This window comes from Jatropha curcas, chromosome 9 (assembly GCF_041381405.1).
Source record: "Jatropha curcas cultivar XTBG-Jc1 chromosome 9, XTBG_Jcur_1.0, whole genome shotgun sequence".
Lineage (NCBI taxonomy): Eukaryota > Viridiplantae > Streptophyta > Magnoliopsida > Malpighiales > Euphorbiaceae > Jatropha > Jatropha curcas.
Window position 1 is genome coordinate 8,242,125 of NC_143159.1, and position 24,286 is coordinate 8,266,410.

Below are 24,286 nucleotides of genomic sequence, written 5' to 3' on the forward strand. Positions count from 1 at the left end.
TACTTTGACTTATTAAATATTATAATTTTTAAAAATAATATATTTTGACTAATTGAATTCTTTAATTTATAAATTATATCGATTAAACGCTTATTGGATAATTAAAATATATAAATATTATTATTTTAAAAGTTGTAATAACCATATATCAAATTAATATTTTACTATAAAAGTCAAAAGTATGAAAATTTATATTTTTAATATAAAGAGATATATAATTATTAAAAAAAGTGAAATTAAGGGAGTCACAAGATCAATTTTAAAATTCGGTATTACGAAATTTTTTTTTTTTTCAAAGTTTAGGTTAACTAATTTTTTTTCACATATTTTGGAACTTAGATTGATGTGATATTTAGATAATTAAAGTCTTCCCAACAGGCAACAGTAATGATTTCAAATTTAAATTAAGGAAATTAATATGTCTTGAAGGAGAAAACAATTAATTAATTTGTTAATGCTGAGTTGAAACTCATTTATATATTAAGCAATTCATTGTTGACGGATTAAGTCTTAAGAATAAATTTCTGAAAGGAAATATCTAACTCTTTTCTATAATTGAACGAACAAGCCATACACTATTATTATATTCTGTTCAACATGCTCTTACTGTCTTACATATATCTAAACTAGTTCAAAGGTCAACAATTTAATAACAAAAATTTCCTTATATACTAATTTGGAAAAACCAAATCAGTAAGTAGCAATTACCACTATTTAACATGCACTGATTACAATTTGAAACTCTAAAAAGCATAGCAGCAGAGCAAAATAAGTAGACAAACTAATATTATTTAATAATATTTTGCTTTCATTATCAAAATCAAATTGATGGGTGAAAAGATAGAATAAATTGCATCAATATACATGATTTCATTGCATTATATATGATTTAATATGTAAATTAATCTGTACCCATATGGCTTTTTTACTGGGAACGTAACAGTGAAAAACTAAAAATCAAGTCTCTACCTCAACCGGAATTACAAAATATATAGAATAAATAATAAGAGTATAATTGATATGCATTAATTAAGGTCTTGAGAAAATCTCAAATCCGGACGGATCAAACGAATACCAAGAATTAATATCGCTCATAAGATTGGCAGCCGAAGCCTTTAACTGATCTTCCACTGTAAAAGAATCAAATTCTTGTGTTCGTTCTTGTTGTTGCTGTTGTTGTAATAAAGTACTTTCCCATGTAAGAACATTTGATAAAGTTGCAGCTTCTTGATCAGACCACAAAGCTTCGTGAACCATTTCTTGATCTCCAAGAAAGGTTTGCAACCCAAATGCATCCATTTCAGGACTTTCTATAAATTCTTGAATACTATCTTGATTTTCTTGTTGCCCATCTTCTACAAGCAAGACTGGAGGTAAACCTTCAAGAAAATCATCAGATTCTTGGATCAGATCCGACACCTTCTCCTTTTCAACAGTTAAAGAATTCGAGAACTCATTGGGGTTAACACTTGAATCTTGATTCAAGAACTTAGCGAAAACAACAGCTAAATCTATATCGGACCCATTACTGGTTTGATTTTCTTGGGTGAATGAGTCAACGCTAGAAGAGGTTAAATCCCTGCTATAATTATTCAAAGAAACAACACGATCAGTCTGCGAAGCCCTAACAGCCTTAGCTCTGCGAGTCTTGCGACAACCACCACCAACCGGAACATTTCTTAAAGAACCACCTTTAGTCCAATACCGTCTACAAGCTTTACAGAAATATCTAGGCTGAGACAAACTGTAATTGTTGTAATAACAAAATTTAGTATTAGTAGAGGCGCAACGAGGGCAATTAGGAGCAAGCTCAACATGGGATTTCCACTTTCTTTCCATTGGCAATGGCCGAGAAGAATACTGATGAAACATCATTTGGTCATCAGTAAACATATTTATATTTATGATTGAGAAGAGAAAGAAAGAAGTGTATGTTTTGTGTGTGAGAGTTAGTGCAAGAGCATGTGTGTGGGGACTAGAAATGTGGAGGGGTTCGTAGGTGCGGTGTTGGATATAAACGTGGGCGGTTGCCAGCCGTCTGGACCAAGAAAGGTAGGGGTTGGCTTGATGTTGGCGTGTGTCGTGTATTGTGCGTGTGTTGCAGCGTTTTTTAGGTCAGATCGAACCAATCGGTTAGGTCATTTTAATTAATTGATTCAATTTGATTTGATGAAAAAAACAAACGTGATCATATATAGCATAAATAAATATGTTAAAATCAGTGGTTTGACATTCTTTTCTCTTTAAACAAAAAATCAAAATTTAAATCTTTATTAAAAGTGCTTTTAGTGAAATTTGATATAAATACAATATTCAATTTAAACTCTTTGATAAACCGACTCGATTTAACAATTGATTAAAAAACATGAATGTGTATATAAATATAAGAGTTCTTTTAATGAACCGAACCGGCATGAGCTCGATGTCGGGTTTGATTTAAAAAACAAAGTGCGTATGTGAATGTGGGAGTGGGAGGATGTGAATGGAATTTGAGGTGTACTCAACTCAACCATTTAATAGGCGGATTGATCGTGGCTCAATTGCCTCACGTGGCATTTCTTAGTAGGGTACGTCATGAGAGTGATTGAAGTTGAAAAGTCAAAGGCTTCTTAGTTGTCATTGTTTCGTTTTTTTTCGATCGCTAGTGTGGCTGTTTAAATGACTGATATATCCCTTTATCTTACTGCTTAATGTGGTGTTATAGTATTGGTTTAGGTTATACGATATAGTAGTAACAAATTGGTAAGGAATATAATGACAAAATAGCATTTTTTTTTTATGTAATAGTATTAACTGCTTAATAGTAATTTAGACATGGGCAATTTGGTAATTCACAAAATAAAAATGTAGTTAAAAAAAAGTCGGCAGGTGCATGGACTCGCATGAATGGGACTTAGTACAGTGTACCTTACTCCTAGGATTCACAAAAAAAAAAAAAAAAAAAAAAAAAAATGCTGTGATAGCAATTAATCGGTACTTTCCGAAGAAAAGATTTTAATTTAGAAAAGCTATGGCGTGGAGGGTATGTTGCACTGCACGTGCATAACCCTCTTACGTCGCATGCTTTCCGTCCATTCCATGTCTTGATTATTTTTTTTATTCATAATCTACGGTGATTAGTCAAACTATAATTAATTTGACCATCCAGTATCCAACGGTTACACGTCATTCTTGATTTTCGTTCTTAAATCCCTCACTTAAATGGTCAAAATAGATTCCATGTGAGCAAGTCCATGATAATTAATACTTTATTAAGAGTATTCATTTTTGCCTACTTAAGTGCAAGCAATCATTTGTATTCCTCCTCCAACCGGTATTTAAGAAATGGTTTATACCTAAGAAGCAAATAAGAAGGGTTTGACCGTAGAAAGAAGGATTAGTAATTAATTGGGGAGTAATGTTGAATTTGTGAAATGAATTTATTTTAGGGAGAATTACTATTTAGTCCCTCTATTTTGATCATATATGCTATTTGATTCTCACTTTTTCTAAAATATATGATCATATCCTTTACTTTTGATTCTGTCATATTTTTTACTCACTCTATCCATTTTTGTGGTTTTTACCGTTAATTTGCATAAAAAAAGACAAAAATACCCCCTATTTAAACTAAAACCAAGAAGTTTTTATCATCCCTTCTCTGTTCACCCTCTCTTTTCTCTCTTTACTGTTCTCTTTCACAACACAGTTGTCCCTCGTCTTCAACCTCTCATCTTCTCTTCCATATCCTGAGATTATTGATTCTGATCTAAATATCCATTTTTAGAAATAAGGCAAAAGCTAAACTGAAATATTAGCATTAGTATTATCATTAAAAGAAAGAATAAGAATACCGATAAATAAATGGGAAGAAGAGAAGCATCGATTTGGTGATATACAAATCAATTTGCTCTTTTCCTGGATCCAAATTGCCGATTTATGATATGCAGTTCTTCCATAGTAATCAAACCTCCTCTTTCTAAAATAGAGGTTTTCATTTCATTTTAATTAAGTTTTTGATTGACTTTATACTATTAACCATGCCTTTGTAATAGTGTAGCAATTATTTCTTGTCGATGAAAGTGAGATATTACATTTAATAAATCATTTATGGTATATTTATAATTAAGTGTTGTCTTTTATTTTATACTAGTGGATGATTTGATGTATAGATATTATTCTATACGTAAAAGATTAAATTATTTTATTCATATGAGATATAAAGTTTGTTTATAATCTAAGATGGAGCTGACAAACCATTGATATGATTATAACACATGATTATATATAATTTATCTTAATTATGAAAATGATTAAATTCAACTTCTTGTGTTGCTGCATATTGTATGTATTGAACCGAATCAAGTAGAGAATTAGTATTTTTATATTGACTAAATAAAATAAATTCTCTAGCTCATCATTTTATATATATATATATATAACTCTTAATCTTGATTTGATTGTTATTAACACTGGACGTTGTCTATTGTTTGATTCATTAAAAGAGTAAGTTTCATTATGGAGTAATAAACTTGTGAATTGGATAATAATAATGTGCATTTGTGAAATATTAATTCATTGATAGAGTTCGTGTCTCGGTATAGGGATTAATGATATTCCTTGAGAAACTTATAAGTTTTTATTGGGTAAAACCTTGAGAATGGATTTTGTATCTGACACATGAAATAAGTTTAGTGAAATTCTTGAGGAATTAAATTGTCAATTAAATTAAATAGACATGTATTTGTAATCTTAACACGAGAAGTTTATATATTTTAATGTTAGGAAATTCGAAATTAATAAGAGTTCAATTATGAATTTTTAGTAGAATTCATAATTTATTATAATAATATTTTATAGGTTGTATAGATATATTATTATTATAAGCTAGCCTTATTAATTTCATTCATGTAGGTCCCTGTTGTGGCTGTGTTATATATATATATATTCTTATTTTTATTAAAATTAATTTTAATTAGAAAATATATAAGAGACATTTAGGCTAAATTTAAACGTTAGTCTCTATTATTTTCATCTTTCATATCTATAATCGTCTGTCCATACAAACAGTCTAAAAGAAATAGCTTAGGTCAAACAACGGAAGACTAAAAAAAAAAAAACATTGTGTTTTTGATAGAGCATGAGTTGTTGGCGCAAGAGCTATTACGTGAAGAATATTCGAAATCAATGTTGATTTGTTTTGCTTAAGAGATATTTATGATTCCATAACTTAGATTTATGTTTTATGTGCCTCTATGGTTTACCTGTATATCACGCATACGTGTTTTTGTGGCTTCTGTTTCGTGATTTATCCATCAGTTTTATTTTTCATTTAGATTATAAATTAGATGATCTGCTACTCCACCTAATAAAGGACAAAGCATTATTATTATTATTTTTTTTTTTGTTGAGGGTTCAAAGCATTATTCTTTTCTTCTTTAACTTCTGAAAATTAAAATTCTGAGGATAATGCAAAAATTCTAGTCTAGTTTTTCTTTTTTTTTTTTTTTTTGGTTAGAAATTTATCGCTTTTTTTTTCTTTTTTTTTTCTTTTTTTGAAGGGTGGCGTTAGAAGGAAGAAAAAAAAAAAACTCCCTTTTTTTTTTTTTTTTTTTGCCTGTGGATTGCTTGTTTTAAACTTATGTAAATGGAAAGTTTTTCCCAAAAAAAAAAAAAAAATGTTATGGTCTTGACTGTGGCCGAAAAATGCAGGTTTGAAAATGATTTTTGCCTCATGGACAAAGTACCTACAGTATTGTTTTTTATTTATTTATAAGAGCTGGAGACATTTCTTAAACATCGATTTTTCTTTTTTAAATTACTGATATTCAGACTCCATTATTAAGAACCGTCAAATCCAACTTAAGATAGTTAAGGCTTCTCACCCTTCCCTACAGATGTCTTTAGTGGAGATCGAATTCGAAAGCTCTTTCTATATGTCTAGTCTGTGTTTAAGGGCGGTGCCATATTATGTGAAGCAGGGTCCATTGACCCATCCAATTTTTTAAAAAATATTTATAAAATAGTATTAAAGTGATAAAAAAATTAAAAAAAGTATACAGTAAGTGAAAAATTTGGAGTTTCTAATCTAATTGATCCACTAAAAATCAAATTAAATAAAATGACCCCATTAGAAAATATTTCTAACTCTGCTACTGTCGCGTTGCCAACTGAACCACAACTAGTAAATTCTTAAATATTAAATTTATTTTCCCTTTTACAATTTATATTTCTATAGTTAGACTTACTCAATTTGCTCTATTTTTGCTTTTTATTTATTTTCAAAAATTTAAAAATTTCAATTTTTCAAATTCTGTTATCTTATCTTTACCAAAGTCATTTTATGCCTATAAATCTTTAAAATTTGCTCCATCTTTGATTCTTCAAATTTTCTCTGGTGTTCCATAAAATTTGCTTTAGATGATAACTTTATTTATGTTAACTTACCTCTTTTTTTTTATTTATTTTCATATTTCTTTTCATTCTAATTTGCTTTTTCTTTAAAAATTAATTTCTTTGCAATTTCTTTTCTTTCTTTATCATTTCCATGTGTGTTAAGGGTATTTTTGCCATTTAAAATAATTATCTCACTTCTGTCCAGCTTTTTCTCTTTTGAATGACGGAAGAATATACAAAAAGAGACAGAAGGACTAAAGAGTTGGACGGGTCTAAAAGCTAGGAGTATACTAATATATTTTTAAAAAGTGAGGATTGAGTAGTGTATTTGATTAAAATCGAGGGACTACATAGTAATTTTCCCTTGATATTTTAACAGGAATTTTCAGAAAAAAAAAAAAAAACTATTAATCTTTAGTTTTCTCTCTCCTTAAACATATTATCATTTTTCACTCAGTCCAACAAAAAAATTAGGCTAATTGGTCTTCTGATTGGAAATTCTTGTTAAAGTCAGATTTCAAAATTCAATTTTAGATACTTCCTCTATTTCTTAATATTTGTCATTTTAGGGTTTTTTTTTTATATTTCTAAATAAATGAGTTTATGATTCTAACATTTCATTAAATATCTTCTTTCCTAATTTACCCTTCAGTCACCAGTAATATTAATAGTTTATGTTAAACTTAAATCCTATCTTAAATTTACTTAAACCACGTGAATTGTTATATTTGCAAGAAAGAAAGTATAGTGCTTTTGACCTCTATTTTCGTTAAAATTTAATATATTTATTTTTCTCCTTAATTTGTGTGAAAAAATCTTAGGGAGTATATTTAATGTTGCATAAATAAATTTAGCTTTATTTAATTAATTTTTTATATACAAAAGAAAAACAAAATTAATTAAAAGAAATTGATAAATCATAAGACTAAGCTAGGCTCTAATAGTAGAGCGATAAAATAGTATAAAATTTAATTAAATCAAAATTTTACAAAGGAGAAGGGGCAAAATGGTTGAAAGATGATTGAATTTTTTCATCGGACAGAATCGAAAATCAACATTGGTAAGGGAATTAAAAAAAAAAAAAAAAATTGAAGGGGGTGCAATTATCCCCTTCCTTTCATCCCTATCATACTTACCAATTTCTCTTTCTGAAGAAGATTCAACAACGTTTTCACACACAAGACCATATCTTATTTCTCTCCAAAAAACTAAGCAACGACTGTAAGAGAAAAATATCTAGTTATAGTAATCAGGTATGGGCAGCTTTCACTTGGTAATCTATACCTCAGGAAGAGTTTAATTAAACATTGGAATCACGTGGTGGGGTTTCGTTTGATGTCTTTTTCATGCAAGTTTGGAAGATCCATCTCATGTGGTGGGAAAGATTTCAATTTTGTGGTTTCTATGGTTACTAACAATTTCTTCTAAGTAATAAATTTGTTATCGTCACTTCATCACTTACCATTTTGTATACCTAACCATAAACTCACCTTTCTACATGCAATTTCTATATTAGGAAGCATATATATAGTGTTTTATATTTTGTACCATCAAATTTCACTAATTGGAAAAAATCATGTTTAATGTGTTAAATGTCTAAAAAAATTAATTACATGTGCTTTTTGCTTGCTTAATTGTCATGATAATGTTATGGGTCCGGCATTTAGTTTTCTGCATTTATCCAATAATAGAGGAAGGATCACTGAGTGATTGTTATATTGAATTTAAATTCTCTCTTTTCTTTTTAACTGTCTAACCCTAATTTTACTTTACGGTGCTGTTGATCAGCAGTTGTCTCTACCTTTTATTATTTCTTCAATTTGACTTCTACTTTCTTTCTTTTAATCTTTTATTCAATTTTAATAAATTTAGATCTCTTTTTACTATAATAGATCTGTTTTGGCTTTTGTTATTGTTGTTTTTCTCCACATTTAGATTTTTTTTTCCTTCTTTATGAGAGTTTGGTTACCTCTTTGTGAGAGTTTATTATTAAATAAAAGTGTAATATTTGATTTTATTTGGTTGAAAACTTTAGATTTTATTTTTGCAGATGTTGATTTTTGATTCATATGGTCTGGTAGTATAACATATTCCTCTATTGATGTATAGTAATAGGAACTCGTATGTGTACATTATATGTAGCAAGTACTTAAAAAAATAATCCAGATATAAAAGATCTAGAAGAGTTATTATTTTGTTATCCAAATCAATTAAATGACTAGTTTTTATTACCAAGATTTACATCTTTTGTCAATATCATCTTCGAGTGGAAGGATGTAATATTATCTTTTTTTTTTATTTTATTATTCAAAAGAATATATATAATTCTTTTGATTTTTATTAAAAAATCAGCGAACTCTATTAACTTCTAATAGAAAATTTCATGTATGACCTATTTGAATATTTGTAATATTTGATATTATAATTAATGAATTATATTTTTCAAAAAAAAGAGACAGAGGAAGGGGTACTAGGGATGATCTTTGTCTCCGTAATCTAATTTTTTTTTTCTTTAAAAAAATTATGTCCCAAAATATTGAATTTTTTATTTTATTTATAAAATAGTGAATTTCCACTTTCACATCCTAAATTTTGGAAAATTTTTTTTGCTATTAGCTTTTATTTCTAGCTCCACCATGGTATTTATTAGTCAAAAAGAGTATTAGCGTATCTGTGGAAAAGATTATTAGCAACAAATGCCGAAACGAAATTAGTCTTATACTCAAAAAGATTATAAGACTATTTATGGAAAATAAAAAATATTAATGATGGAGGAATAAAATATGTTACTCTCTCCATTCACATATTTCTGTCATTTTTACACCATGATAAAAAAAAGTAATTAATTTTCTTAAATTATAATAAAATGTTCAAATTTGATTATATGAAAACCTTTAACTCAAGACTGGTGGTCACCCCTTTCCTTTTTTTGTTTGATTTTTTGTAAATAATCCTCGGATTTATAACAGATCTGAGTTATTGTTGCACATATATTGTGATTTATTGTTGCTCATATATTGAGATTTTATTCTCAGATCTAGTTCTGAGTCATTATTTTTCCATCATTATGATGATTTTATCTAACGTCTTTTATTATTTGCATAGTTATGCAGAAAGAAGTGCAAATCTCTTCTTCAATAGAACGAAGAAATTTGAAGGTAATCAGATCGGAATTGTAGAAAGATCATTGAGTCAAACAGTGCTCATGAATAGCGACCAAGTGGAGCAAGTGATCGCCTATGGTACAAATATTATGTTTTGTAAACTCGATCAGATACTTCAAATCATGATTATATTTTTTTATTCTTTATATAAGTGGTTTATTATTAGGCTTCCTATACAAAAATATAGAAACATGTTGATTTGTATCCCATATCTATATACAGTTTTCAATTAATGAAATTCTATTTTGATTTTTTTTAAAAAAAAAAAAAAACCTTTAACTCACATCATTAAAGGTCCATTTTGAATTTTGTATTTCAAAATTTCGTTCCAAATTGAAATTTGATTTGAAATTTAGAATGAGGGACATTTACATTTTCTTTATCTTTATTGAAAATTTATCATTATATACCCATGACGCCTATACAATTTTATTGATTGATGTATAAGCATTTTTAATGGTAGCAAACAGCATATCAAATTGCACAAAAAAAAAAAAAAAAAACTTTATTGCGATTTGATTTACTTTAAATTGTAAAGTTATGAAACTAGAATTACAATTTTTGATTTTATTTGAAAATTTTTTCAAACTGAACTAAATTAGATCATGCTCACCATTCGTTATTTCTAGCAAGTATAACTCACGAAAAATCCATGTTCTAACATAAAAGAAAATTAAATGCACTTTCTAGTTAATTTGGTGACTCATTTTTCAGCTCTAACCCTTCGTTGGTATAAATGAATTTAAAATATGAAATTCTTAGAAATAAAATTTATTAATAAAAAAATTTTCATGTTTAGAATATATACAAAAATTGAAAATTCATTTGCTTCTTTATTTCCTAAAATACCTTTAGAATTAATAATTTTAGAAGGCTAGGAATGTGGATAGTCTGTCATAAAACTTTGAGTTATTTAAGTTTGTTGAATTATTTGAAAATTTTATCCTTTTTTTATAGAATGTGATTTAATTATATTGAAATCCATACAATCGAATTTAAAGATTTAAATTTTTATTTTTTTATATCAAACACAAAAATTTGAATTTATTATTCCAAATGAAGGTTTAATTTATCTAGCTTTATTTGTTAAAAAAGCTCAATATTAAGCGAACAAATTTTCAATTATATATATATATATATATATAAAAGGAAAAATCAGAAATGTGAAATCTTGTTAACGATAATCTGAAAAAAATTAAAAATATTGTATTTTAAATTTAACCTCAATACATCAATACTAATCTAGTAGTAAATGCTAGGGATGGCAAAATCAGCCCAACTCGAGTCAAACCTGAATTTTATGGTTTTGACTAGGTTTGAGTAAGGTATGGGTAAAACGTGAAAGTTTTATTTTGGGTATGGGTAGGATATGAGTATTACAATTATAAACTCAAATCTGATCCTGTATTGAAAAAGATATAAAAAGTTCAGTATTTTTTTAAAATTATAGTATGGAACTTTTAATAAATTACGTTACTTGGAGTAAATTATGTATATAAATTAGTGTAATGCAAAATAATTCCACTCTAGTTTTCATATATTAATTTGAATTAGTCAAACTTGTATAATTATAAATTTTGAAATTTTAATTTTAATTTCCAATATTTGATTTAAACTTCAATTTCAATAATGGAGAAAATCATAATGATAATAGTAATTTGGAGTAATAATATTTTATGTTTATGTTTAGTGATTTTGTTATATGAGCTTTTAAGTTATTTTATTAATTGATTTTTGTTATAATTACACTTGAAGCGTACGTTACCATTTCATTTGAATTAAGTATTACGATAAGAAAAACAATTTGAATACCGTTTTTTTTTTCCTCGTCGGTTTAATATTAGGAAAATTAATTAGAAATGACATACAAAAACAATACTTTAGCCTTATTGGAAAATAATTTAAAAGATAGTTTGAAAATCTCATAAGCTTAGAACACATTTTCAGTTCATAAGATTATCCCCTTCAGTTCGGGTAACTTAACCTTGAGACTCTTTGTACCCTAATATTTTGTTTAGGTAAGATAAGTTGAGGAAAAAGTAATTAATGGAAGAATAAAAAGGGGTAAAAAGCGAGAAAGGTAAAGAATGAGTGTTGCTGTAAAAAAATTTGCGCGTTCAAAAAAGGGTGAATTAATGGAAAGGTAGAGAGGGAAACAAGGCCTATTCTTCATTAGTAATTAATTTAAATCTCTCATATCTCCCTCTTCGCATCCCAAATTGAGATGTAGAAGGGTAAAGGAGAGCAAGGTTTGCCTTTATTTACCTTTATCATCCATTAACTTGCCTTTTCCCAAGTAGGGTATGTAAATAACTTATGTCCTTATCCTTATTTAACCCTTAGAAAAATTTTCAAAAAGGAAGTGAATCTTTGAGAGTTGGGAAAAAAAAAAAAACGGTCCAGATTAATGGATCCATAGGCCCAACTATCCAAACAATACGTTCAGAAGTTAGATCTAAACATATTGAGATACTCTTAAACTGTTATATGTATGTATATATTAACTTTTTTTTTTTTTTTAATACTTGCACGAAGTAGGCATTACCACGGTTTCAGAACGCTGGTTTCCATATTGAGATACTCTTAAATTGTTATATGTATGTATATATTAACTTTTTTTTTTAATGCTTGCACGAGGTAGGCATTACCACGGTTTCAGAATGCTGGTTTCGGTTCTAAAATCGTGGATTTCGGTTTCAAAAAAGTAGAATCAAAATCGAACTGAACAACTTTTAGACGGTTTTAAAATTGTCGGTTCTGGTTCGGTTCCAATTTGGAGCTGAATTTAGATAACTTTTTTTTAACCTTTTTAGTTTTTTTAGCTAAATAAGAAAATTAATAACAAATAATAGTATTAAATTAAAAAAAGACTAAAAGAGTAAATTAATAGTTTTAAAATTTAAAAATTTATAACTACACAAAACATAAATTTAAAATTCTTTACTAGTATTTAATTTTTATAAATTTAAATTGAGAGACATGTCAAAAAAAAAAAAAAAGGACTTGTACTTAATTTATATGAGAAGAAAAGAAATGATAGAAGAAATTCAATGGAGTTTAGCAAAAAAATTGATATTGTGAAAAAAAAAAGATTATTAAGGTATTTATAGTTCACATATAAATTTTTATTTATAAAAATAAATTTCAAATTTTCCGTTTGTTTACCGTTATAAAGGATAAAAATGTCCTTTAATTTTATTTAACAATTAACAAAAAATTATCATAAATGAATTTTTTATTTCAAAGTATACTTTTCAAGTAACCTTTTTTAACCGTTATAAAGGGGCAAAACGTTTTTCTATCTAAATTAGGACTTAAAAAAATTACAATATAAATTTTTATTTCAAAAATACCCTTCAAATTGCTGTTTTTTTACCGTTGTAAGGGAGAAAAATATTTTTTTATTTTATTTAAGAGTCAAAAATAAATCTTAAATAAATATTGTTTAATTTATATGTAAAAAATCTATGTTATAAAGGGTAAAAGATTTAAATTAAAAATATTTAAATGAGGAGCAATTTTTTTTTTCTCTTTTTCAACTTATAATTTACAAGTTATATTTATATTAATAAATTTTAAGATGATGGTAAAGTTACTACATTTAATAATGAAAAATAAAATTAATTTAACAATTAAAAAGCATGTGTGAAGCGTGAACCGGAACCACCGGTTTTTATTTTCAAATATAAAGAACCGCAACCGAACCTTAAACTGCCGATTTCGGTTATGGTTTAGAACCTTAAACGGTTGATCACGATTCGGTTCCGATTTAGAACCGAACTGTGGTTATGCCTGGCACGAGGTATCCAGGCCTGTGTCCTTTTAAGGGTTCACAAATTTGATTAATCCCCGCTCACCCTTAGAAGTAAAGGGGCTGACCCAGGAAGAGTTTGCGTTACGAGGACCGAACCCATAACTTAAGCCATGATGATTAATCCTGTAAGTGCTTTTTATCTCCGAACTACCCAATTCAGATTACATATATATTAACTAGTAAATTTAAAAAGTTAATTGCTAAATTTGAAAATTTCTTTTTATAAAATAAGAATGAAATCAAAGGCTAGCTAACAACATCATGGGAATAAGCAGCATCCGAATTATCAGGGGTGGAGCTCCATAAGTAAGGGTGGCCACGGTTTCGGAACCGGAACCGAACCGAAAATTTCTAATTCTGATTCCGGTTTCGGTTCATCGACGGTTTCAAAACCGACGGTTCCGATCAGTTTTCCGGCAAATCGCATAATTTTAAATTTTAAATTTTGAACACCGGTTTTCAAAATTTAAAAAATTTGTGAAAGTTATTTCTAAAAAAAATACACCTAAAAAATTAAAAAAAATGCTTCAATTAAATTTATTTTTTTAAAGACTTGAACTTATTTATTTTTTTAAAAAAAAAGTCTTCAATTGAATTTATTTTTTGTTTAAACAAGTTTGAACATAATTTTTTTTTTAAAAAAAAGGGCTTGAACTTAATTTAAAAAAAAAAAAAAATTAAGTTGTCTGCGTATCCTCTTGGGGTTTAGAGGAATCAAAGCCCACATAATTCTTACTTACCTTATACCAATTTCATCCCTTTTACCTTATTCGCTATTTGCACTACCGGTTGATGTTCCCGTTGAGGACCCATCATATAAATTATATAAATCTTTATTTTCTTTTAGATTTTCTTATGCTTTTAGTTCGGCCTTGCTCCAATCATCCACACATGATTGTGCTTCTAATGAATCGGGTGTCATACGGGATCGTGTTTCATCAAGTATGATTCCTCTTTGACTAAAAGCTTGTTCAACCGCAACAGTGGAGATCGGAGCTGCTAAAACTTGTTTTGCAATTAAAGAAAGTATTGGAAAAGTATTGGCGTGACGACTCCACCAATCTAAAATTGGAAAATTAGTATCTGCATAATCATCACCAAACTCAAAAGAAGTAGTTAGATAATTATCAAATTCAGAAAAAGAACTGGATTCCCTTGGTCTTTTTTGTTTTTGTAGTAAAACCTGTTCAGCAACACCAACACCACTTACCCTTTGTGTTGGAAATTGTTGAATATTAGATTGAGAAGAATTAGAAGTAGATGAACTAGGAAATTGTTGAATATTAGATTGAGAAGAATTAGAAGTAGATGAACTAGAAAATTGAACAAATTCACTATATAATTGCATAATATTTTGTTTAACTTCATGCAATACTACATTTATATTAACATTATTTTCTATATCAAGATTTAATACTTCATAATAAATAGTCAAATATTCACATAAAACATCAATTTTATATTTAGGATCAAATACAATAGCAACAAGATAAATGGGTAGTATATTTTTAAAATAAGATAACCATTTTTTTTCATTGAAAAAATATAATATTTTAATATACAATCATTTTCAAATTCTTGGAGTGCACTAACAATACTAATACACAAAGGTAAAAATAAATGAAATGTGGGATAATAAACCCCACTAAATTTATAGGTAGCATGATTAAAAATATTTGAAATATCTAAAATTTTTGCACAAATATCCCAATTTTGTGGATATAAATTAATATCTTCAATATTATTAGTAACAAAAAAGCATAATAATTCTTTATAAGAAAAAGACTCGTTTAATAATTCATATGTTGAATTCCAACGAGTTGGGACATCCTTTGGAAAATATTTTGGTCTTTTATTATTTTCCTTACAAAATTTAGCCCAACTTTTCATCACTTGGGGATGTCCCCATAAATCTGAAATAGCTTTTTTAATTGGAGAAATAAAAGATTCAAGAATTTTTAAACCATCTTGTACATATAAATTTAAAACATGGCATGCACATCTTATATGAAAAAATTTTCCACCAATATTTGGTTCACAAATATTTTTAAGTTCAATAATTGATTTAGTATTAGCAGAAGCATTATCAAATGAAATTGAAAATTTTTTTTTTGTCAACTTGTATGCATCTAAAATTGAAACAATTATTCTATAAATATTATTTGTAGTATGTTTATCATCAAAAGCACGAAATGCAATAATTCTTTTTTGAATTTTCCAATCATCATCAATCTAATGACATGTAATGCCCATATAAGAATGCATTTGCCAATGATCACTCCAAATATCACAACAAATTGAAACATGAATTTTCATTTGAGAAAATAAAAGCTCTAACTCTTTTTTTCCTTTATTATATAAAGAAATAATAGTTCGTTTTACAGTATTTCTTGGCACTCTTTTAGCAGAAGGATTTAAAGCTTTTTGACAATATTTATTAAGACATACTTTTTCACCAAAACTAAAAGATAAATGTTCCATAGAAATCATTTTTGCTAATTCTTCTTTTTATATTTTTTCTGAATATTGAAATAAAGAAAGGTTAGAAAATGCGTACCCGGAAATTTGTATTTGTGACCGATCAACTCCTATTTTTGTTGGATGTTTTGTCTCCAAATGCTTCCAAAATGATCCATAGCTGCCTGATTGTTTAAATTTATAAGATTTTCTACAATAATTGCAAATTCAATCGAACATTTTCTCACCTTTGAATTTTTTAGTGAAATGAATGGCGAATATATCGGAACTTTGTCTTGTTTTTCAACAATTTGTGCACGTTGCTCTTGCTCTTGCTCTTCCTCTTCTTCTAATTGCTCATTTTTAAATTCAGATTCTTGAGTTGGAATTTCCAAATTTTCATTTGGATATCCCTCGAAATTAAAATGTTTGGGAGTGAAATCAAAGATGTTGTTGGTAGGGATAGATGAATATTGTGTTTCTCCAATCTTTCCCTTGCCCTTACCCGAATTTGAGTTTCCTCCACTTGCCATTATATGATAATAAGATATAATTTGGAAAATTGAATAAAAAAAATTAGAGAGAATAATAAGAGAGATTGTCGAGTAGAGAAGAATAATATAGAATAGAGTCTAGTATAGTGTAGAGAGAGTAGAGATTTTTTTGTGAGTAATTTGTAAATGGAATGAAATGAGGTATTTATAATAAATCCAAAAAATTATTTTTTCCAAAAATACCCTTGAAACTAGCTATTATGTAGCCGTTTATGGTTGTTGGGAGGGGTAATTAAGAGATTTCACAACAAAATAAAAAAAATTAAATCTGATAGTTTCTAACGGTTAGAACCGTCGGTTCTAACCGGCCGGAGAACCGGCGGTTCCATCTGGTTTCGACCAGTTTGTGGAACCGCCGGTTTGCGGTTCCAATAAAACTGAAATCAGAACCAAACCGAAAATCTCCGGTTTCAATTCCGGTTCGTACCGGTTCCGGTTCCCACTGTTTCGATTCCGGTTTGGACTAGTTCCGAACCACCGGTTCCGATTCCCAGAACCGTAATATGGCCACCCCTATCCATAAGGGCCCAAGGGGACCGTGGTCCCCGACAAACTAAAAAAATAAAAAATTTTAGGCAAGATATATGTATGGATAATCTATGTCATAAGCTATATATTGTTGGACATCAGCTCTGATACCAATTGTTAGGCTTCAGCTCTAATATCACTTGTTGGGCTCTCACAACCAATTAAGAGAAAATTAATACAGCGAAATAATTAAAATTGCGACATACAAAAATTTACGTGGTTCACCCTTAACTATTTAGGGCTACGTCCATGGGACAAACTCCGAATAATTTTTCTACTATTAAAAATAGTAGGTACATAAAGAGAGTAATAGAAAAATAGTGGCACTCAAAGTGTTTCCCAAAAAATACCCCATAATAATTTTCTCACTATTTTTTTCTCCCGTAGTTTTAGGAAACTCTTCCTAAAACTAGATCACTCTCTCTATATATATATTTTTTTCTTTCTGCTGTGTGTTTTGTGTTGAGGCAAAATTCTCCTATTTATAGGAAAAGGAAACACGTATTGAACAAGCTGTACAATACCAAGCAAATTGGCTACCACTTCCAATTTGCACATTTCACGGCTGCCGCTTGACTTCTTTATTTCCTCCTCCCTTTGCTGACTTTTCTTTATTAAAATGTAAGTGGGTCCCACTTGAGTGGGCACCGACACAATAAATCTCCCCCTGCACACTCAAGTGGGGACATTAGCATTCATCGTCCCTGCACCTAATCGACAGTATTCGAACTTCTCCTTTGAAAGAATCTTCGTCAACATGACTGATCCATTTTCTTCTGTATGGATCTTCTCAAGCTGTAACAACTTCATCTCCAACACATCCCTATTATCAATGTGTTTTGATCTTGAATGGAAGGAGGAATTCTTTCCAAGGTGAATTGAGCTTTGACTGTCACAAAATATCTGATATCGTTCTTGATGAATTCCGAGTTCATTCAAGAATTTCTTCATCCACAGCAACTCCTTGCCCGCTTCAGTAATCTTGACTGCCACGACACGACTCCCCCTGCAAATGTGATTGGGTATCCTAAAAATCCATTTCACTGCAGTCCAATGTTCCTTTCCAGGATTTGAAAGAAACTAACTTACTACTCCAACTGAGTGAGCAATATCTGGCCGTGTACAAACCATGGCATTCATCAAGCTTCCAACTACTGAAGCGTATGAAATCTCTTCCATTTCCTCCTTCTCTCCATTCGTAGAAGGGCACTGTTTAGAACTCAATTTAAAGTGATTAGTAAGAGGACAACTAATCGCTTTAGCGTTTTTCATTCTAAACCTTTGAGGTACTCTCTCAATGTACTTCTCTTGTGACAACCATAATTTCTTGGCTGTTCAATTTCTTGTAATCTTCATGCCAAAGAATCTGCTTAGCTGGTCCTAAGTCTTTCATAGCAAAAGACTTACTTAGTTGTTTTTTCAAGCTAGAATTCTGACCAACAATCAACATATCAACCACATAGAGCAAAAACAATATAGTCATCATTAGAGAATTTCTTCATAGAAACACAGTGATCTGAAGTAGTCTTTCTGTAGCCTTGCTCCCCCATAATAGACTCAAACTTCTTGTACCACTGTCTCAGTGCCTGCTTCAAGCCGTACAGGCTCTTCTTCAGTTTGCAAACACAATCTTCTTTTTCTACGAAACCCTCTAGCTGCTCCATGTATATTTCTTCTTCCAAATCTCTATGTAGGAAGGTAGTCTTTCTATCCATTTGCTCGATTTCCAGTTCAAAAAACTGGCGGCCGTTCCGAACACTGTTCGAATGGATGTCATTTTCACAACTGGTGAAAAGATCAAAATTCAATACCGTTTCTTTGATTGAATCCTTTCACAACCAGTCTATCTTTGAATCGTGTTTGGGAGTTGTGTTCTTCTTACTTGATCCTGAACACCCACTTGTTCTTCAAAGCTTTTTTGCCTCTGGGCAACTTCACCAGCTCAAATGTTTTATTCTCATGCAAGGACTTCATTTCATCTTGCATGGCTTCAATCTAGTTCCTCTTGTGTTCATTTTCCATAGCTTCTTCAAAGCTTTTAGGTTCTCCCTCGTTAGTCATCCGTACATACTCATTGACTGGATATCTAGTAGATGGTTATCAGACTCTACTAGATCTTCTTAATGTTTGAGAACCTTCCGATGCTGGTGGTTGAACATGAACACCATAATCTTCATCTGATTCATTTTCATTAGGAACTTCTAGATTTTCTAACTCTGGCACTTGTTCTTGTGGAATGTTTTCTTCATCTCCAATTTGTCTGCGCTCGATTGGAGGGACTCTCTTTATGTCTGTTGAGTCTTCATCAGATCTATTGGCACTCTGCTTCAATATCTTCAATAGTCTGATCTTCAACAAATACAACATCATGACTTCTTATGATAATCTTCTGGATTAGGTCATAAAACTTATAGCCAAATTGGTCTTGGCCATAGCCAATGAATACACACTGTCTAGTTTTGACATCAAGCTTAGACAGTTCATCCTTCGAGATATGCACGAAGGCTTTGTAATCAAACACCCGTAAATGATTATAGGAAACATCCTTTCCTAACCATAATCTCTCTGCAGTATCATGTTGTAGAGGGAAACAGGGTGAACGATAAACTGCTGTGAGTAAAGCTTCATCCCAAAATCTTTTAGACAACTTTGCATGTGAGAGTAAACATCTGACTCTCTCCATCAAAGTTCTGTTCATCCTCTTAGCCAAACTGTTCAGTTGCGGTGTCTTGGGAGGTGTCATTTGATGTCGAATGCCATGCTCTTTACAGAAAGCATCAAATGGCCCAGTGTATTCTCCACCATTATCTGTCCTGATACACTTCAGCTTCTTACCTATCTGTCTCTCAACTAGGTAGAAGACTTCAATGTGTATACCTAGGTCTTCCTAGAATGGTCATCGATAAATGTCACAAAATATCGATTTCCACCATATGACATCGTCAATGGTCCACACAAATCTGAATGAATCAAATTTGACATTCTTCTTTCTAGAAGGAGGGGTAATCTTGAAAGCTACTCTATTTTGCTTTTCTGTCATACAATCAGGACACTTGTCTAGGTGAACTTTATCCAATCCAGGTACTACGTTCTTTCTTGCCAGAGTTTTCTCACTCATGTGGTCTAGTCGTTTATGCCACAATTCAACTGTACTATCATTCTTCGCTACATTCAAAAAGTCTTGGAGAGTTTCGCATGCATCACGTACCACTTTGGGTCTTTGGCTACCACAAATGAACATTTTGTGAGCTTCCATTGACCATTTCTGAAGGTGCTACAAAAACCTTCATCATCAAATCTGCCAATCGAGATTTGGACGCCTGCTCAAAAGCCTATTCCTCATCAGTCTTGTCTTCCGGTTTAGTTAAACTAAACACTGGCAAATGCATTTTGATTACTATAAGGAGATCTCACATTTTATTTCTCCATATATGGTAATTTGCACCATTTAGACTGATAATTTTGCTTGTCCATTTTGACTTGCATAGAAAATCATCACCAACATAAACCGTATACATGAACAATAGTAACAGTATACGCGAATAGTAACTGTATGCGTGAATAGTAACTGTACACGGGAAAAGTACTATATGTGAATAGTACTGGGCTTACTTGAAACGGACTCAGCAACATTGACGCCAATAGTACTGTTCACAATCAACTTTGAGTTATTATTTTACTATTCATCACTAATTCGATTCTGAAACGTCTTTCTGACCGGAAAGCACCAATGGACTCATCGTAATTTTCTCTTTGTCGTGGTTTATTTGTTTTCAAAATATATCCACGGATCCGGTACCGCTATCTGACCGGCTAGACGTGTCGAAACCTTTGACTCTAATACCAGTTGTTGGGCCTTAGGCTCTGATACCAGTTGTTGAGCCATTGGCTCTGATACCACTTGTTAGGCCTCAACTCTGATACCACTTGTTGGGCTCTCATAACCAATTAAGAGAAAATTAACGCAGCAGAATAATCAAAATTGTGACACGTAGAAATTTATGTGGTTCACCCTTAACTGTTAGGGCTACGTCCACGGGACAAACTCCGAATCATTCTTTCACTATTAAAAATAGTAGGCTTACAAAGAGAGTAACACAAAAATAGTAGCACTTAAAGTGTTTTTCAAAAACACCCCATAATAATTTACTCATTATTTTTCTCTCCCCTAGTTTTAGAAAACCCTTCCTAAAACTAGATCACTCTCTCTACATTTTTTTTTTCTACCGTGTGTTTTGTGTTGAGGCAACGCGTATTGAACGAGCTGTACAATACCAATGCAAATTGGCTACCACTTCCAATTTGCACGTTTCACGGCCGCCTGACTTCTTTATTTTCTCCTCCTTTGCTGACTTTTCTTTATTAAAATGTGTGTGGATCCCACTTGAGTGGGCACCGCCACAACATGTATATCAAATTGATATTGTATTTTCTCAATTGACAATCAGATTTGATACATTCTTTTTGGTCTAATTTTGGGCTTATTGAGTTCAAATGCATCTCATAACTCGCATATCCACTGTATATTCATTTTTTTTTTCATTTAAACAATCCATTATCTAAAGAAAATAAAAAAGAAAAAATATAGCACATCAAGACCTAGCCTGATGCTAAGTGCATATATAATCTGAAAATAGATCGAGGTTTGAATTTCCTATCCCAATACTTCAAAAGAAAAAAGAAAAAATATATGATCCGATTAAATTAAAAGCAACTGTCCATAAATTAAAAATCTTAGAAACTCAAAAATGAAATTAAGATCCAGCTATTATAATTTTATGTAAATGTTTTATTGCTTTTTTATTCATATTTTGTTACCTTAAACTTCAAGGTATCTGCTTTTCAATTTGAGTCGTGCAATAGATTTAGATATTTTCATAACCGATAGATTTAGATTTAATTAGCTAAAAAATTAAAAATCAGAAGTTAATTATTTAGACTGAAGAATATTAAGCATGTATTTCACAATTAAAAAGTTTAAGGACTAATTTAACTAATTAAGTTATTATAAATTACTATTAACAAATAAGGAGGATGAAATTGACCGGCTTATGATTAGTATAATACTTTATCATATCTTATCTTATCTTAACCAAAGTCATAAGAAAAAGAGGTCCAGATTTACTATCTTATCTTAACCGATAGGATTAGGATTACTATCTTATCTTCTCTTAACCAAAGTCATAAGAAAAAGGGGTCCAGATTTACTATAAAAGCACAAGTTATATACTTATAGCTATCACATAATTTTTATTTCCTGCAATCTATAATATATAATCACTACTTTCTTTAAAGTTTAGATGGCAAAAACAGCCTTTTCCCAGGCCAAAAAAGCCATGGCTATGGCTTTTTTTGTTGCCACTATTTTGCTTTTGTCTTCTCAAGTGGCAAATGCTATGCTCAATGATGGATTACAACTTAATCTTGGTTTGTTCACTTAGACTTACCAAGCATTTATTTATTTATTTATTTTTAAAAATATTTCTAATTTGCATGATATATATATAGTTGTAAAGTGTCAAGCTATTTAATTCTTTCTTGATTTTTTTTTTCAAGTTTGTTATTCCATTTCAATGCAATATTATTTCAATTTCTTTATTATTACTATTTTAAAAGCCTTGTAGATTACAAGTGACAATCATACTTATGGTTTTATAAAGAAAAAAAAAAAAAATAAAAGTGATGATTACTAATTATTGGATTAATTTCATTTTTTAATTGTTAGGACGAAGAACTCTGTTAGCTGAAACTACAACCGGTAGAAGTGGATATAATGAATACCCTGATGGACGAGGAGCATACAATGAAAATCCGACTGGTCGAAGTGGATATAATGAAAAACCTGATGGACGCGGAGGATACAATAAAAAACCTAACAATGAAAATCCGACTGGTCGAAGTGGATATAATGAAAAACCTGATGGACGTGGAGGATACAATAAAAAACCTAATGGAAGAGGATGATATAATTAAGTAAACTTACGATCATATATATAAATATGTATGTGTGAATAAACAGATTGGTACTGAATAAAAGATTATTACCCCAAGTTTTAGAATGTCGTTTATCTGTATCCATTTTGGTGCTAGATAGAGTCATTCTTTATTTCTAATAAATTATTATTTCTCTTTTAAATGTCTTTTTAAGTTTTTTTTCTTAAGATTTTCCTCTTTACGTACGCTATAATGTCAAATTATACGGCTAAACTATACGTGTGAATGGAGTTTGATACTTCTGTTGCCGTGGAAATTAAAAAAGGAAAAAGGAAAAAGGAAAAGGACTTGTGAGCAATTCCAAAAACAAATCAAGAAAACAAGGAGTTTAACCATACAATTGCCTTAAATAAAAAAAATAAAAAAAACATACAATTTTTTACAGAATAGATTAGATTGACTGTCATCAACATACTTAATTATTCAAATATATATATATATAGACTGATTGGCATTGTTCAACATTTCCAAGTCAATAGATACGTAATAAGACTTGTGCTAATCATCCTTAGGTTTTGTTTGGATGGAGTGAGAGAAAGTTTATTAAAATAAGGTTCCATAAGAGATTATAAAAATATCATTTCGTGAAAGTTTTCACATATATAAATTGGTTACAACTACTTTTTAAATAAAATATTAATTTATGAATATCTAAATTATTTTTCTTAAATTAAGTATTCAATGATATGAAATAAAAATATTTATTGACAAGAAATATAATTAGTGCAATTTCGAGTTTTTAAAACATAAATATGGAATAATATGAGAAAAAGAAAAATTTAACAATACCGATTCTGAAATCTAGTGAGTTTGCTTGAGCATGCTTGGTGAAAATCAGCTCGCTATATTTATACACACATCGTAACAGTGAATAACCGTGATTGTAACAAATTAAATTAATTGTTATTATTTTGAGGCAGGTGATATTTAATTGAGAATAACTATTTTAGGAAAACGTAACTTTTTAGGTGTCCATAAAATGAATGTACTTTATTTACATTATCAATTACAATTTTCGGAAAATAGATTATTCAAATTTTTTTATGCAAATAAAATAAGTTTATCACACATGACTAAAAATTCGCACCTTCTTAATTAAGTATAATGAATTTACTAATTGTCCTATTATCTAAATACACTTAAATTTATGTTACGAATATTATTGTCTTTTATAATGTGAGAGCAATTTATTTATCAACAAGTTGTTTTGCGTATCAAATGCATTCAAATTTACTTCTAGAATTTCCTTGTAAGTGTACTTCTTGGCAAATAGGCCACATGCAATCAAATGTGTCCTAAAAATTTCATGATAGTACCAATCATTAAGGTTATACATGACATAATCAAAGATTAGAGCCGTTAAGAAATGTTCCCTCCATTCTATAATTTGTATTCAGGTT

The 24,286-nt window shown here is 29.7% G+C and overlaps 2 protein-coding genes across 2 annotated transcripts; one reads left to right on the forward strand and one right to left on the reverse strand.

The window, feature by feature from the left end:
- Positions 1-787: 787 nt before the first annotated feature.
- Positions 788-2,371, reverse strand: LOC105629142 (Dof-type zinc finger DNA-binding family protein). The gene has a single exon (XM_012210670.3). The coding sequence runs from the start codon at positions 1,891-1,893 to the stop codon at positions 1,030-1,032; it is 864 nt and encodes a 287-aa protein (XP_012066060.1). The 5' UTR covers positions 1,894-2,371; the 3' UTR covers positions 788-1,029.
- Positions 2,372-22,134: 19,763 nt separating this feature from the next.
- Positions 22,135-23,028, forward strand: LOC105629141 (uncharacterized). The gene is made up of 2 exons (XM_089725696.1): positions 22,135-22,319; positions 22,618-23,028. Exons 1-2 carry the CDS (start codon positions 22,193-22,195, stop codon positions 22,854-22,856), a joined length of 366 nt encoding a protein of 121 aa, XP_089581822.1. The 5' UTR covers positions 22,135-22,192; the 3' UTR covers positions 22,857-23,028.
- Positions 23,029-24,286: the final 1,258 nt, after the last annotated feature.